Source organism: Phyllobates terribilis, unplaced genomic scaffold, assembly GCF_046119375.1.
Source record: "Phyllobates terribilis strain yellow unplaced genomic scaffold, ASM4611937v1 Scaffold_8__6_contigs__length_399053987, whole genome shotgun sequence".
Classification (NCBI taxonomy): domain Eukaryota; kingdom Metazoa; phylum Chordata; class Amphibia; order Anura; family Dendrobatidae; genus Phyllobates; species Phyllobates terribilis.
In genome coordinates, this window is record NW_027362768.1 from 158,286,747 (window position 1) to 158,304,542 (window position 17,796).

General features: G+C 35.4%; 1 protein-coding gene across 1 annotated transcript in view; it reads right to left on the bottom strand.

Moving 5' to 3' along the window:
* Nucleotides 1-16,112: 16,112 nt before the first annotated feature.
* PTCH2 (patched 2) overlaps nt 16,113-17,796 on the bottom strand; it is a 36,305-nt gene continuing 34,621 nt past the window's right edge. The window contains exons 23-24 of the mRNA XM_073643578.1: nt 17,145-17,621; nt 16,113-17,032 (exon numbers count right to left, since the gene is read on the bottom strand). Of these exons, the coding sequence (XP_073499679.1) occupies nt 17,145-17,621 (477 nt within the window). The 3' untranslated portion in view covers nt 16,113-17,032. The remainder of the gene's footprint in view (nt 17,033-17,144; nt 17,622-17,796) is intronic.

The following is a 17,796-nucleotide window of genomic DNA, read 5'->3' on the forward strand; positions in this document are numbered from 1 at the left end:
GCCCCTATGTACAAGAATATAACTACTATAATACTGCTCCTATGTACAAGAATATAACTACTATAATACTGCTCCTATGTACAAGAATATAACTACTATAATACTGCTACTATGTACAAGATTATAACTACTACAATAATGTCCCTTTGTACAAGAATATAACTACTATAATACTGCCCCCTATGTACCAGAATATAACTACTATAATACTGACCCTATGTACAAGAATATAACTACTATAATACTGCCCCTATGTACAAGAATATAACTACTATAACACTGCCCCTATGTACAAGAATATAACTACTATATTACTACTCTTATGTACAAGAATATAACTACTATAATACTGACACTATGTACAAGAATATAACTACTATAATACTGCCCCTATGTACAAGAATATAACTACTATAATACTGCCCCTATGTGCAAGAATATAACTACTGTATTACTGCTCTTAAGTACAAGAATATAACTGCTATAATACAGCCCCTATGTACAAGAATATAACTACTATAATACTGACCCTATGTACAAGAATATAACTACTATAATACTGAACCCGATTTACAAGAATATAACTACTATAATACTGCTCCTATGTACAAGAATATAACTACTATAATACTGCTCCTATGTACAAGAATATAACTACTATAATACTGCCCCTATGTACAAGAATATAACTACTATGATACTGCCCCTATGTACAAGAATATAACTACTATAATACTGACCCTATGTACAAGAATATAACTACTATAATACTGACCCCTATGTGCAAGAATATAACTACTATAATACTGCCTCTATGTACAAGAATATAACTACTATAATACTGCCCTCTATGTACAAGAATATAACTACTATAATACTGCCTCCTATGTACAAGAATATAACTACTATAATACTGCCCCTATGTACAAGAATATAACTACTATAATACTGCTCCCTATGTACAAGAATATAATTACTATAATACTGCTCATACGTACAAGAATATAACTACTATAATACTGCCCTCTATGTATAACTGCAATAATACTACTCCATATGTACAGGAATATAACTACTATAATACTGCTCTTATGTACAAGAATATAACTGCTATAATACTGCTCCTATGTCCAAAAATATAACTACTATAATACTGCCCCTATGTACAAGAATATAACTACTATAATACTGCTCCTACGTACAAGAATATAACTACTATAATACTGCTCCTATGTATAAGAATATAACTACTATAATACTGCTCCTATGTATAAGAATATAACTACTATAATGATCTTTTTTCACTTTACAGTTTGGAACCCTTCCTCATCACACGGGTTCCTGTCACTGGATCAGCTGGTTCCATAGATGCTAAATAGTCTGAATTGTTAATTAAAAGATTTCTGACAAAAAAACAACTGACCAATACCTCCAAAAAGAATAAAGCAAGTCTGAACAAGTGCATGCAAGCTGCTATTTTGTTTGTGTTAAAGGTTTTCTGGCCACTTTAGGTGGTTTTTAGCAGATGATGGTACTTTGTTTCTTTGGTGGCTGGTGGTACCTTAGGTATTTCTTCAGTAGCAGATGGTAGTTGTAGTAGATCATCCTGTGATGGTACATCAGTCTCTGATGGTATCAGTGCTGGAGCTTTCCTCAGCTGCAGGGGTGTCAGTGCTGGAGCTCTCCTCAGCTGCAGGGGGATCAGTGCTGGAGATCTCCTGAGCTACAGGGGGATCAGTGCTGGAGCTCTACTCAGCTGCAGGGGGGGTCAGTGCTGGAGCTCTCCTCAACTTTAGGGGGATCAGTGCTGGAGCTCTCCTCAGCTGCAGGGGGATCAGTGTTGTAGCTCTCCTCAACTTTAGGGGGATCAGTGCTGGAGCTCTACTCAGCTGCAGGGGGGTCAGTGCTGGAGCTCTCCTCAACTGTAGGGGGATGAGTGCTGGAGCTCTACTCAGCTGCAGGGGGATCAGTGCTGGAGCTCTCCTGAGCTGCAGGGGGATCAGTGCTGGAGCTCTCAACTGTAGGGGGATCAGTGCTGGAGGTCTACTCAGCTGCAGGGGGGTCAGTGCTGGAGCTCTCCTCAACTGTAGGGGGATCAGTGCTGGAGCTATACTCAGCTGCAGGGGGGGTCAGTGCTGGAGCTCTACTCAGCTGCCAGGGGGTCAGTGCTGGAGCTCTTCTCAACTGTAGGGGGATCAGTGCTGGAGCTCTCCTCAGCTGCAGGGGGATCAGTGCTGGAGCTCTACTCAGCTGCAGGGGGGTCAGTGCTGGAGCTCTCCTCACCTGTAGGGGGATCAGTGCTGGAGCTCTACTCAGCTGCAGGGGGGTCAGTGCTGGAGCTCTACTCAGCTGCAGGGGGTCAGTGCTGGAGTTCTTCTCAACTGTAGGGGGATCAGTGCTGGAGCTCTCCTCAACTGCAGGGGGATCAGTGCTGGAGCTCTCCTCAACTGTAGGGGGGTCAGTGCTGGAGCTCTCCTCAACTGTAGGGGGATCAGTGCTGGAGCTCTACTCAGCTGCAGGGGGGTCAGTGCTGGAGCTCTACTCAGCTGCAGGGGGGTCAGTGCTGGAGCTCTTCTCAACTGTAGGGGGATCAGTGCTGGAGCTCTACTCAGCTGCAGGGGGGTCAGTGCTGGAGCTCTTCTCAACTGTAGGGGGATCAGTGCTGGAGCTCTACTCAGCTGCAGGGGGGTCAGTGCTGGAGCTCTCCTCAGCTGCAGTTGGATCAGTACTAGAGCTCTCCTCAGCTGCAGGTAGATCAGTGCTGGAGCTCCTATGTACAAGAATATAACTACTATAATACTGCCCCCTATGTACAAGAATTTAACTACTGTAATACTGCCCCTATGTACAAGAATATAACTACTATAATACTACTCCTATGTTCAAGAATATAACTACTATAATACTGCTCCTATGTACAAGTATATAACTACTATAATACTGCCCCCTATATACAAGAATATAACTACTGTAATACTGCTCCCTATGTACAAGAATATAACTAATATAATATTGTTTCTATGTAGAAGAATATAACTACTATAATACTGCCCCTATGTACAAGAATATAACTGCTATAATACTACCCCTATGCAAAAGAATATAACTACTATAATACTGCCCTATGTACAAGAATATAACTACTATAATACTGCTCCCTATGTACAAGAATATAACTACTATAATACTGTTCCTATGTACAAGAATATAACTACTATAATACTGCCTCTATGTACAAGATTATAACTACTATAATACTGCCCTAATGTAAAAGAATATAACTACTATAATACTGCTCCTATGTACAAGAACATAACTACTATAATACTGCCTCTATGTACAAGAATATAACTACTGTAATATTGCTCCCTATGTACAAGAATATAACTAATATAATACTGTTCTTATGTACAAGAATATAACTACTATAATACTGCCCCTATGTACAAGAATATAACTACTATAATACTGCTCCTATGTACAAGAATATAACTAATATAACACTGTTCCTATGTACAAGAATATAACTACTATAATACTGCCCCTATGTACAAGAATATAACTACTATAATACTGTTCCTTTGTACAAGAATATAACTACTTTAATACTGCTCCTATGTACAAGAATATAACTACTATAATACTGCCCCCTATGTACAAGAATATAACTACTATAAAACTGACCCTATGTACAAGAATATAACTACTATAATACTGCCCCTATGTACAAGAATATAACTACTATAATACTGCCCCTATGTACAAAAATATAACTACTATATTACTACTCTTATGTACAAGAATATAACTACTATAATACTGACCCTATGTACAAGAATATAACTACTATAATACTGCCCCTATGTACAAGCATATAACTACTATAATACTGCCCCTATGTGCAAGACTATAACTACTGTATTACTGCTCTTAAGTACAAGAATATAACTGCTATAATACAGCCCCTATGTACAAGAATATAACTACTATAATACTGACCCTATGTACAAGAATATAACTACTATAATACTGAACCCGATTTACAAGAATATAAGTACTATAATAGTGCTCCTATGTACAAGAATATAACTACTATAATACTGCTCCTATGTACAAGAATATAACTACTATAATACTGCCCCTATGTACAAGAATATAACTACTATGATACTGCCCCTATGTACAAGAATATAACTACTATAATACTGACCCTATGTAAAAGAATATAACTACTATAATACTGACCCCTATGTACAAGAATATAACTACTATAATGGTGCCCTTATGTACAAGAATATAACTACTATAATACTGCCCCTGTGTACAAGAATATAACTACTATAATTCTGCTCCCATGTACAAGAATATAACTACTGTAATACTGACCTCTATGTACAAGAATATAACTACTATAATACTGCTCCTATGTACAAGAATATAACTACTATAATACTGCCCCTATGTACAAGAATATATCTACTATAATACTGCCCCTATGTACAAGAATATAACTACTATAATACTGCCCCTATGTACAAGAATATAACTACTATAATACTGCTCCCTATGTACAAGAATATAATTACTATAATACTGCTCATATGTACAAGAATATAACTACTATAATACTGCCCTCTATGTATAACTGCTATAATACTGCTCCATATGTACAGGAATATAACTACTATAATACTGCTCTTATGTACAAGAATATAGCTACTATAATACTGCTCCTATGCCCAAAAATATAACTACTATAATACTGCCCCTATGTACAAGAATATAACTACTATAATACTGACCCTATGTACAAGAATATAACTACTATAATACTGACCCCTATGTACAAGAATATAACTACTATAATGCTGCCCTTATGTACAAGAATATAACTACTATAATACTGCTCCTATGTACAAGAATATAACTACTATAATACTGCCCCTATGTACAAGAATATAACTACTATAATTCTGCTCCCATGTACAAGAATATAACTACTGTAATACTGCCCACTATGTGCAAGAATATAACTACTATAATACTGCCTCTATGTACAAGAATATAACTACTATAATACTGCCCCTATGTACAAGAATATAACTACTATAATACTGCTCCTATGTACAAGAATATAACTACTGTAATACTGACCTCTATGTACAAGAATATAACTACTATAATACTGCCCCTATGTACAAGAATATAACTACTATAATACTGCCCTCTATGTATAACTGCTATAATACTGCTCCACATATACAGGAATATAACTACTATAATACTGCTCCTACGTACAAGAATATAACTACTATAATGATCTTTTTTCACTTTACAGTTTGGAACCCTTCCTCATCACACGGGTTCCTGTCGCTGGATCAGCTGGTTCCATAGATGCTAAATAGTCTGAATTGTTAATTAAAAGATTTCTGAAAAAAAAAAACAACTGACCAATACCTCCAAAAAGAATAAAGCAAGTCTGAGCAGTTGCAAGCTGCTATTTTGTTTGTGTTAAAGGTTTTCTGGCCACTTTAGGTGGTTTTTAGCAGATGATGGTACTTTGTTTATTTGGTGGCTGGTGGTACCTTAGGTATTTCTGCAGTAGCAGATGGTAGTTGTAGTAGATCATCCTGTGATGGTACATCAGTCTCTGATGGTATCAGTGCTGGAGCTTTCCTCAGCTGCAGGGGTGTCAGTGCTGGAGCTCTCCTCAGCTGCAGGGGGATCAGTGCTGGAGCTCTCCTGAGCTGCAGGGGGGATCAGTGCTGGAGCTCTACTCAGCTGCAGGGGGATCAGTGCTGGAGCTCTACTCAGCTGCAGGGGGGTCAGTGCTGGAGATCTTCTCAACCGTAGGGGGATCAGTGCTGGAGCTCTACTCAGCTGCAGGGGGGTCAGTGCTGGAGCTCTCCTCAGCTGCAGGGGGGTCAGTGCTGGAGCTCTTCTCAACTGTAGGGGGATCAGTGCTGGAGCTCTACTCAGCTGCAGGGGGGTCAGTGCTGGAGCTCTTCTCAACTGTAGGGGGATCAGTGCTGGAGCTATACTCAGCTGCAGGGGGGTCAGTGCTGGAGCTCTCCTCAGCTGCAAGTGGATCAGTGCTGGATCTCTCCTTAGCTGCAGGTAGATCAGTGCTGGAGCTGCTATGTACAAGAATATAACTACTATAATACTGCCCCCTATGTTCAAGAATATAACTACTGTAATACTGCCCCTATGTACAAGAATATAACTGCTATAATACTACCCCTACGTAAAAGAATATAACTACTATAATACTGCCCTAATGTAAAAGAATATAACTACTATAATACTGCCCTATGTACAAGAATATAACTACTATAATACTGTTCCTATGTACAAGAATATAACTACTATAATACTGCCCTAATGTAAAAGAATATAACTATTATAATACTGCTCCAATGTACAAGAATATAACTACTATAACACTGTCCCCTATGTACAAGAATATAACTACTATAATACTGCTCCTATGTACAAGAATATAACTACTATAATACTGTCCCATATGTAAAAGAATATAGCTACTATAATACTGCCCCTATGTACAAGAATATAACTGCTATAATACTGCTCCTATGTACAAGAATATAACTACTATAATACTGCTCCTATGTACAAGAACATAACTACTATAATACTGCCCCCTATGTACAAGAATATAACTACTATAATACTGCTCCTATGTACAAGAACATAACTACTATAATACTGCTGCTATGTACAAGAATATAACTACTGTAATATTGCTCCCTATGTACATGAATATAACTAATATAATACTGTTCTTATGTACAAGAATATAACTAGTATAATACTGCCCCTATGTACAAGAATATAACTACTATAATGCTGCTCCTATGTACAAGAATATAACTAATATAATACTGTTCCTATGTACAAGAATATAACTAGTATAATACTGCCCCTATGTACAAGAATATAACTACTATAATACTGCTCCTATGTACAAGAATATAACTACTATAATACTTCTCCTATGTACAAGAATATAAGTACTATAATACTGCCCCCTATGTACAAGAATATAACTACTATAATACTGACCCTATGTACAAGAATATAACTACTATAATACTGACCCCTATGTACAAGAATATAACTACTATAATGCTGCTCTTATGTTCAAGAATATAACTACTATAATACTGCTCCTATGTACAAGAATATAACTACTATAATTCTGCCCTCTATGTATAACTGCTATAATACTGCTCCATATGTACAGGAAATTAACTACTATAATACTGCCCCTATGTACAAGAATATAACTACTATAATACTGACCCTATGTACAAAAATATAACTACTATAATACTGACCCCTATGTACAAGAATATAACTACTATAATGCTGCCTTCATGTACAAGAATATAACTACTATAATACTGCTCCTACAGTATGTACAAGAATATAACTACTATAATACTGCCCCTATGTACAAGAATATAACTACTATAATACTGCTCCAATGTACAAGAATATAACTACTGTAATACTGCTCCTATGTACAAGAATATAACTACTATAATACTGCCCCCTATGTACAAGAATATAACTACTATAATATGCCCCTATGTACAAGAATATACCTACTATAATACTGCCCTCTATGTACAATAATATAACTACTATAATACTGCCCCTATGTAAAAGAATATAACTACTATAATACTGCCCCCTATGTACAAGAATATAACTACTATAATACTGCCCCCATGTACAAGAATATAACTACTATAATATGCCCCTATGTACAAGAATATAACTACTATAATACTGCTCATACGTACATGAATATAACTACTATAATACTGCCCTCTATGTATAACTGCTATAATACTGCTCCATATATACAGGAATATAACTACTATAATACTGCTCCTGCATACAAGAATATAACTGCTATAATACTGCTCCTACGTACAAGAATATAACTACAATAATACTGCTCCTATGTACAAGAATATAACTACTATAATACTGCCCCCTGTGTACAAGAATATAACTACTATAATACTGCTCCTATGTACAAGAATATAACTACTATAATACTGCTCCCTATGTACAAGAATATAACTACTATAATACTGCTCCTATGTATAAGAATATAACTACTATAATGATCTTTTTTCACTTTACAGTTTGGAACCCTTCCTCATCACACGGGCTCCTGTCGCTGGATCAGCTGGTTCCATAGATGCTAAATAGTCTGAATTGTTAATTAAAAGATTTCTGAAAAAAAACAACTGACCAATACCTCCAAAAAGAATAAAGCAAGTCTGAACAGGTGTAAGCTGCTATTTTGTTTGTGTTAAAGGTTTTCTGGCCACTTTAGGTGGTTTTTAGCAGATGATGGTACTTTGTTTCTTTGGTGGCTGGTGGTACCTTAGGTATTTCTGCAGTAGCAGATGGTAGTTGTAGTAGATCATCCTGTGATGGTACATCAGTCTCTGATGGTATCAGTGCTGGAGCTTTCCTCAGCTGCAGGGGTGTCAGTGCTGGAACTCTCCTCAGCTGCAGGGGGGATCAGTGCTGGAGCTCTACTCAGCTGCAGGGGGATCAGTGCTGGAGCTCTACTCAGCTGCAGGGGGATCAGTGCTGGAGCTCTACTCAGCTGCAGGGGGGTCAGTGCTGGAGCTCTACTCAGCTGCAGGGGGGTCAGTGCTGGAGCTCTACTCAGCTGCAGGGGGGGTCAGTGCTGTTGCTCTTCTCAGCTGCAGGGGGGTCAGTGCTGGAGCTCTCCTCAGCTGTAGGGGGATCAGTGCTGGAGCTCTCCTTAGCTGCAGGTAGATCAGTGCTGGAGCTCCTATGTTCAAGAATATAACTACTGTAATACTGCCCCTATGTACAAGAATATAACTACTATAATACTGCCCCTATGTACAAGAATATAACTACTATAATACTGCTCTTATGTACAAGAATATAACTACTATAATACTGCCCCCTGTGTACAAGAATATAACTACTGTAATACTGCTCCCTATGTACAAGAATATAACTAATATAGTATTGTTCCTATGTACAAGAATATAACTTCTATAATACTGCCCAATGTACAAGAATATAACTGCTATAATACTACCCCTATGTATAAGAATATAACTACTATAATACTGCCCCCTGTGTACAAGAATATAACTACTGTAATACTGCTCCCTATGTACAAGAATATAACTTCTATAATACTGCCCTAATGTAAAAGAATATAACTACTATAACACTGCTCCAATGTACAAGAATATAATTACTATAATACTGCTCCTATGTACAATAATATAACTACTATAACACTGTCCCCTATGTACAAGAATATAATTACTATAATACTGCTCCCTATGTACAAGAATATAACTACTATAATACTGTTCCTATGTACAAGAATATAACTACTATAATACTGCCCCTATGTACAAGAATATAACTACTATAATACTGCCCTAATGTAAAAGAATATAACTAATATAATACTGCTGTTATGTACAAGAATATAACTACTGTAATATTGCTCCCTATGTACAAGAATATAACTACTGTAATACTGCTCCCTATGTACAAGAATATAACTAATATAATACTGTTCCTATGTACAAGAATATAACTTCTATAATACTGCCCAATGTACAAGAATATAACTGCTATAATACTACCCCTATGTATAAGAATATAACTACTATAATACTGCTCCTATGTACAAGAATATAACTACTATAATACTGCTCCCTATGTACAAGAATATAACTACTATAATACTGCCCCTATGTACAAGAATATAACTACTATAACACTGTCCCCTATGTACAAGAATATAACTACTATAATACTGCTCCCTATGTACAAGAATATAACTGCTGTAATATTGCTCCTATGTACAAGAATATAACTAATATAATACTGTTCTTATGTACAAGAATATAACTACTATAATACTGACCCTATGTACAAGGTTTAACTACTATAATACTGCTCCTATGTACAAGAATATAACTACTATAATACTGCCCTCTATGGACAAGAATTTAATTACTATAATACTGCTCCTATGTACAAGAATATAACTACTATAATACTGCCCCCTATGTACAAGAATATAACTACTATAATACTGCCCCTATGTACGAGAATATAACTACTATAATACTGCTCCTATGTACAAGAATATAACTACTATAATACTGCCCCTATGTACAAGAATATAACTACTATAATACTGCCCCTATGTACAAGAATATAACTACTACAATACTGCTCCTATGTACAAGAATATAACTACTATAATACTGCCCTCTATGTACAAGAATATAACTGCTATAATACTGCCCCTATGTACAAGAATATAACTATTATAATACTGCTCCTATGTACAAGAATATAACTACTATAATACTGCCCCCTATGTACAAGAATATAACTACTTTAATACTGCCCTCTATGTACAAGAATATAACTTCTATAATACTGCCCCTATGTACAAGAATATAACTATTATAATACTGCTCCTATGTACAAGAATATAACTACTATAATACTGCCCCCTATGTACAAGAATATAACTACTATAATACTGCCCCTATGTACAAGAATATAACTACTATAATACTGCTCCTATGTACAAGAATATAACTACTATAATACTGCCCCCTATGTACAAGAATATAACTACTATTATACTGCCCCTGTATACAGGAATATAACTACTATAATACTGCTCTTATGTACAAGAATATAACTACTATAATACTGCCCCTATGTACAAGAATATAACTACTATAATACTGCCCCTATGTACAAGAATATAACTACTATAATACTGCCCCTGTATACAGGAATATAACTACTATAATACTGCCTCTATGTACAAGAATATAACTACTATAATACTGCCCCCTATGTACAAGAATATAACTACTATAATACTGCTCTTATGTACAAGAATATAACTACTATAATACTGCCCCCTGTGTACAAGAATATAACTACTGTAATACTGCTCCCTATGTACAAGAATATAACTAATATAGTATTGTTCCTATGTACAAGAATATAACTTCTATAATACTGCCCAATGTACAAGAATATAACTGCTATAATACTACCCCTATGTATAAGAATATAACTACTATAATACTGCTCCTATGTACAAGAATATAATTACTATAATACTGCTCCTATGTACAATAATATAACTACTATAACACTGTCCCCTATGTACAAGAATATAATTACTATAATACTGCTCCCTATGTACAAGAATATAATTACTATAATACTGCTCCCTATGTACAAGAATATAACTACTATAATACTGTTCCTATGTACAAGAATATAACTACTATAATACTGCCCCTATGTACAAGAATATAACTACTATAATACTGCCCTAATGTAAAAGAATATAACTATTATAATACTGCTCCTATGTACAAGAATATAACTACTATAATACTGCCCCCTATGTACAAGAATATAACTACTTTAATACTGCCCTCTATGTACAAGAATATAACTATTATAATACTGCTCCAATGTACAAGAATATAACTACTATATTACTGCTCCTATGTACAAGTATATAACTACTATAATACTGCCCCTATGTACAAGAATATAACTACTATAATACTGCTGCTATGTACAAGAATATAACTACTGTAATATTGCTCCCTATGTACAAGAATATAACTACTGTAATACTGCTCCCTATGTACAAGAATATAACTAATATAATACTGTTCCTATGTACAAGAATATAACTTCTATAATACTGCCCAATGTACAAGAATATAACTGCTATAATACTACCCCTATGTATAAGAATATAACTACTATAATACTGCTCCTATGTACAAGAATATAACTACTATAATACTGCTCCCTATGTACAAGAATATAACTACTAGAATACTGCCCCTATGTACAAGAATATAACTACTATAATACTGCCCTAATGTAAAAGAATATAACTACTATAACACTGCTCCTATGTACAAGAATATAACTACTATAACACTGTCCCCTATGTACAAGAATATAACTACTATAATACTGCCCCCTATGTACAAGAATATAACTACTTTAATACTGCCCTCTATGTACAAGAATATAACTGCTATAATACTGCCCCTATGTACAAGAATATAACTATTATAATACTGCTCCTATGTACAAGAATATAACTACTATAATACTGCCCCCTATGTACAAGAATATAACTACTATAATACTGCCCCCTATGTACAAGAATATAACTACTATAATACTGCCCCTATGTACAAGAATATAACTGCTGTAATATTGCTCCTATGTACAAGAATATAACTAATATAATACTGTTCTTATGTACAAGAATATAACTACTATAATACTGACCCTATGTACAAGGATATAACTACTATAATACTGCTCCTATGTACAAGAATATAACGACTATAATACTGCCCCCTATGTACAAGAATATAACTACTATAATACTGCTCCTATGTACAAGAGTATAACTACTATAATACTGCCCTCTATGGACAAGAATTTAATTACTATAATACTGCTCCTATGTACAAGAATATAACTACTATAATACTGCCCTCTATGGACAAGAATGTAATTACTATAATACTGCTCCTATGTACAAGAATATAACTACTATAATACTGCTCGTATGTACAAGAATATAACTACTATAATACTGTCCCTATGTACGAGAATATAACTACTATAATACTGCTCCTATGTACAAGAATATAACTACTATAATACTGCCCCTATGTACAAGAATATAACTACTATAATACTGCTCGTATGTACAAGAATATAACTACTATAATACTGCTCGTATGTACAAGAATATAACTACTATAATACTGCCCCTATGTACAAGAATATAACTACTATAATACTGCCCCTATGTACAAGAATATAACTACTACAATACTGCTCCTATGTACAAGAATATAACTACTATAATACTGCCCTCTATGTACAAGAATATAACTGCTATAATACTGCCCCTATGTACAAGAATATAACTACTTTAATACTGCCCTCTATGTACAAGAATATAACTGCTATAATACTGCCCCTATGTACAAGAATATAACTATTATAATACTGCTCCTATGTACAAGAATATAACTACTATAATACTGCCCCCTATGTACAAGAATATAACTACTATAATACTGCCCCTATGTACAAGAATATAACTGCTGTAATATTGCTCCTATGTACAAGAATATAACTAATATAATACTGTTCTTATGTACAAGAATATAACTACTATAATACTGACCCTATGTACAAGGATATAACTACTATAATACTGCTCCTATGTACAAGAATATAACGACTATAATACTGCCCCCTATGTACAAGAATATAACTACTATAATACTGCTCCTATGTACAAGAGTATAACTACTATAATACTGCCCTCTATGGACAAGAATTTAATTACTATAATACTGCTCCTATGTACAAGAATATAACTACTATAATACTGCTCGTATGTACAAGAATATAACTACTATAATACTGTCCCTATGTACGAGAATATAACTACTATAATACTGCTCCTATGTACAAGAATATAACTACTATAATACTGCCCCTATGTACAAGAATATAACTACTATAATACTGCTCGTATGTACAAGAATATAACTACTATAATACTGCTCGTATGTACAAGAATATAACTACTATAATACTGCCCCTATGTACAAGAATATAACTACTATAATACTGCCCCTATGTACAAGAATATAACTACTACAATACTGCTCCTATGTACAAGAATATAACTACTATAATACTGCCCTCTATGTACAAGAATATAACTATTATAATACTGCTCCTATGTACAAGAATATAACTACTATAATACTGCCCCCTATGTACAAGAATATAACTACTTTAATACTACCCTCTATGTACAAGAATATAACTGCTATAATACTGCCCCTATGTACAAGAATATAACTATTATAATACTGCTCCTATGTACAAGAATATAACTACTATAATACTGCCCCCTATGTACAAGAATATAACTACTATTATACTGCCCCTGTATACAGGAATATAACTACTATAATACTGCTCTTATGTACAAGAATATAACTACTATAATACTGCCCCTATGTACAAGAATATAACTACTATAATACTGCTCCTATGTACAAGAATATAAATACTATAATACTGCTTCTATGTACAAGAGTATAATTACTATAATACTGCCTCTATGTACAAGAATATAACTACTATAATACTGCCCCTATGTACAAGAATATAACTACTATAATACTGCCCCTGTATACAGGAATATAACTACTATAATACTGCTCTTATGTACAAGAATATAACTACTATAATACTGCCCCTATGTACAAGAGTATAACTACTATAATACTGCCTCTATGTACAAGAATATAACTACTATAATACTGCCCCTATGTACAAGAATATAACTACTATAATACTGCTTCTATGTACAAGAGTATAACTACTATAATACTGCCCCTATGTACAAGAATATAACTACTATAATACTGCCCCTATGTACAAGAGTATAACTACTATAATACTGCCCTCTATGTACAAGAATATAACTACTATAATACTGCTCCTATGTACAAGAATATAACTACTATAATACTGCTCCTATGTACAAGAATATAACTACTATAATACTGCTCCTATGTACAAGAATATAACTACTATAATACTGCCCCCTATGTACAAGAATATAACTGCTATAACACTGCCCCCTATGTACAAGAATATAACTACTATAATACTGCCCCTATGTAGAAGAATATAACTACTATAATACTGCCCCTATGTACAAGAATATAACTACTATAATACTGCCCATATAGATAATTATATAAGGGGATTTTATTCTCATCACTGACATAAAAAATAAATAAATAAGAATAAAGACTCGAGAGCCGGTAAATATAATCATATATAATATATATTTTTACTCTTTAAAAATAGACTTCGGTTGGCGGCTACAACTTCTGTACAATCTACAAAAATAAACCTTTGTTTCCATTTAATATAAATAATTTAGATTTGGCGCAGTGACACCTTGTACCGAGCTTCAGTCCACAGAACAGACACAAACACTTAGACCTTAGACCCTTCACGTCGCTGGAAGCCGCAGGGTGGCACGTGGTCACCTGTGCATCGCCCTGCGGCTTCCCGGGAGCGACGAAAAGGGTTAATATTTATATATATTTGTTAGAGAAGCTGCCGTTTCACATCTTATAGACACCACGCTAATAATAACAATAATAATTATTATATTAATTAACAAACACCAGAATACTATAGAGGTCCCTGAAGCGGGACAAATATAACGATGTCCTATAAAGGACAGGCCATTTATATATATATAATCCTATATATTTATATAGAGACATTTATAACGGTTCCATCATTCACAGCGAAGACAAAGTGGGGATTAACCACTTTAGTGCTGGACAACATTCTGGCAGTGAAGGCATTAAGAGGTTAATTAGCATCTGCAGTGCTACAAGTTCTGGGGGGAAAGGATTGGGGGAGACAGAATCTGGGCAATAGCTCTGTATCTGATATTGCTGGAGGTGGGGGGGATTTTTTCCAAAGTTGGACCCTCCGATTTTATTTTTTTTTGGGTTTGGAGAAAAAAATAAATAGCTTGCAACTTTTAATTGAAGCGTGAGGATTTTGATAAATCTCGTCAGCTCCATATCCGTTAGATGTAACATTGACAAATCTGCTCCTTTTTTGCAGAATTATTTTACGTATTTCTTGCTGATTTTTTTTTTTTTTGCAGCCTTTTGATTGGCCAGTGCCTAGTTTGTAGCGGATAACATCAGGATCTGTTTAAAATAAAAAATGCACCCCCCCCCCCCCAATCAGGCGTTCATTCACTAAAAATACTCAAAAAACTCCTCATGTGAGCAGCAAATTGGGTTTCCCCATAGAAATGAATAGGAAGAGATTTCTAACTCTTTTTAAGGAGTATATGGAGTAGATCCGCTTCCAAAATTTTCTAAAAAAAAAAAATAAAAATCTGTCTGTAAAAATAAAAAAAACCTTTTTTAAAAAAATGCTATTTTTTGGAGGAGTTTTTCTTTTCCTGAAGCAGTTTTGAAATTTTTTTTTCCCCTAAAGTCTTTTTTTTTAATTGGACAGTGCCAAATTTGGAGCAAATTTCATCATGATCCGCTTCCTTTAAGGTGACTTGCACTTTTTTTTTCCACCAGAAATTTTTCAAAACCTCTTCAGGAAAAAAAAAAAAAAAAGGTCTAAAAACTTCTCATATGAACAGCAAAGTGGATTTCCCATAGAAATGAATGGGAAGAATTTTCAAGGAGGATTTTGGAGCAGATCTGTTTAAAAAAAAAAAAAAAACCTGCTAAAAAAAATCTCTGGACACTTTAAAGCTCCAAAATATAATTTTTTCATTGACCTTTGAGACATTTGGAACCAACTGTAAAGATAAAAAAAAAAAAAGACGATGGGTGGGAATATGTTGCATAGATGCACTGTATCCGAAACGACAGCCGATTATGGATCCCGATACAGAGGAACGAACATAGAGTAGAGAAATCTGAATTTTTTTTACAGGGAAGGAAAGTGCTTTGTTTTGTTTTTTTCCTTTTAACATTTTCTTCCAATTTCCCAAAGTGAATAAAACACTGCGTATAAAAAAAAGACTCCAGCAATAAAGGAGTTAACACATAGCAGCAAAACTGGTGAGTCTGATTTGCAGGAGACATAAAAGGTTGGATGGGAGGAGGGGTTCAGGAAAAGGTTTGGGGGGGTCTCTCCCCTCCCCCGCATCTACAGTACATTATCAGCTTATTAAATAGAAGTTGTGGTCGCAGTCTCTAATACTTGATTGATCTAATCTTATTAGTATTCTCTTCTCTCCTTGTAGACGGCTCCGGGGGGTCATGGCTAATGTACAAAGATGCAAGATCTTGAAGTGGACGCTTTTCTGAAAAAGAAGAAAAAAAAAAAGTATTAAACTTGTGGTTGATGTAACTGATGACTGCAGTACCGCTGACAACCACTTGATGGCAGTATGTCCCCTGCCGCCATATACTGACCTAGCGCACCACAGACGATCGCTCCGTGCTCCGGTTCTGCTCCAGATCCTCCAGCTCAAACACTTCGGGGCGCCGTTTTTTACTCCTGACCCATTTGGGCCTGTGTTCCATGCAGTCCGTATCGCTGTCCTCATAGGCCTCGTGGCTGTATGCCCGTACGGCTCCTGGCAAGTTCGGATGAACCGCAACAGTCACCGAGGCCGTAGCGGTGACGGTGGTGATGGAGCCGCTGGGTCCCGTCACCTTTGTACAGTAGGCTGGAGGTGTAGTTCTGTGACCCTGAGGTCTACTACTGTACTGAGTCCTGTAAGTGGGGGGCTGCTTAGCCCACGCAGACCCCTGGTTACACTTCCTCCAGTCTTTAGGCTCCTGAGAGTCCTTAGAATCTTGATTACTGCTCCGGGTTACGTCCTGTAGAGTCGTATCTGCTCCATCCTGAAGGACTTCTTCTTGGTTTCCCTTGCAAGGTTTTACCAGCTAGAACATAGAAATAACAACGTTTTACTCTTCTGACCTCATTTAGCACTTATATTTTACAAGTTTGCAAGGGCTTTCCCTCTAGAAAATGGCCACCAGGTGGCGCACTTCTATTGTAGCTATTTACCACTTGCAAAATATATTTTACATGTTTGCAAGGGTTTTCTCTAGAGAA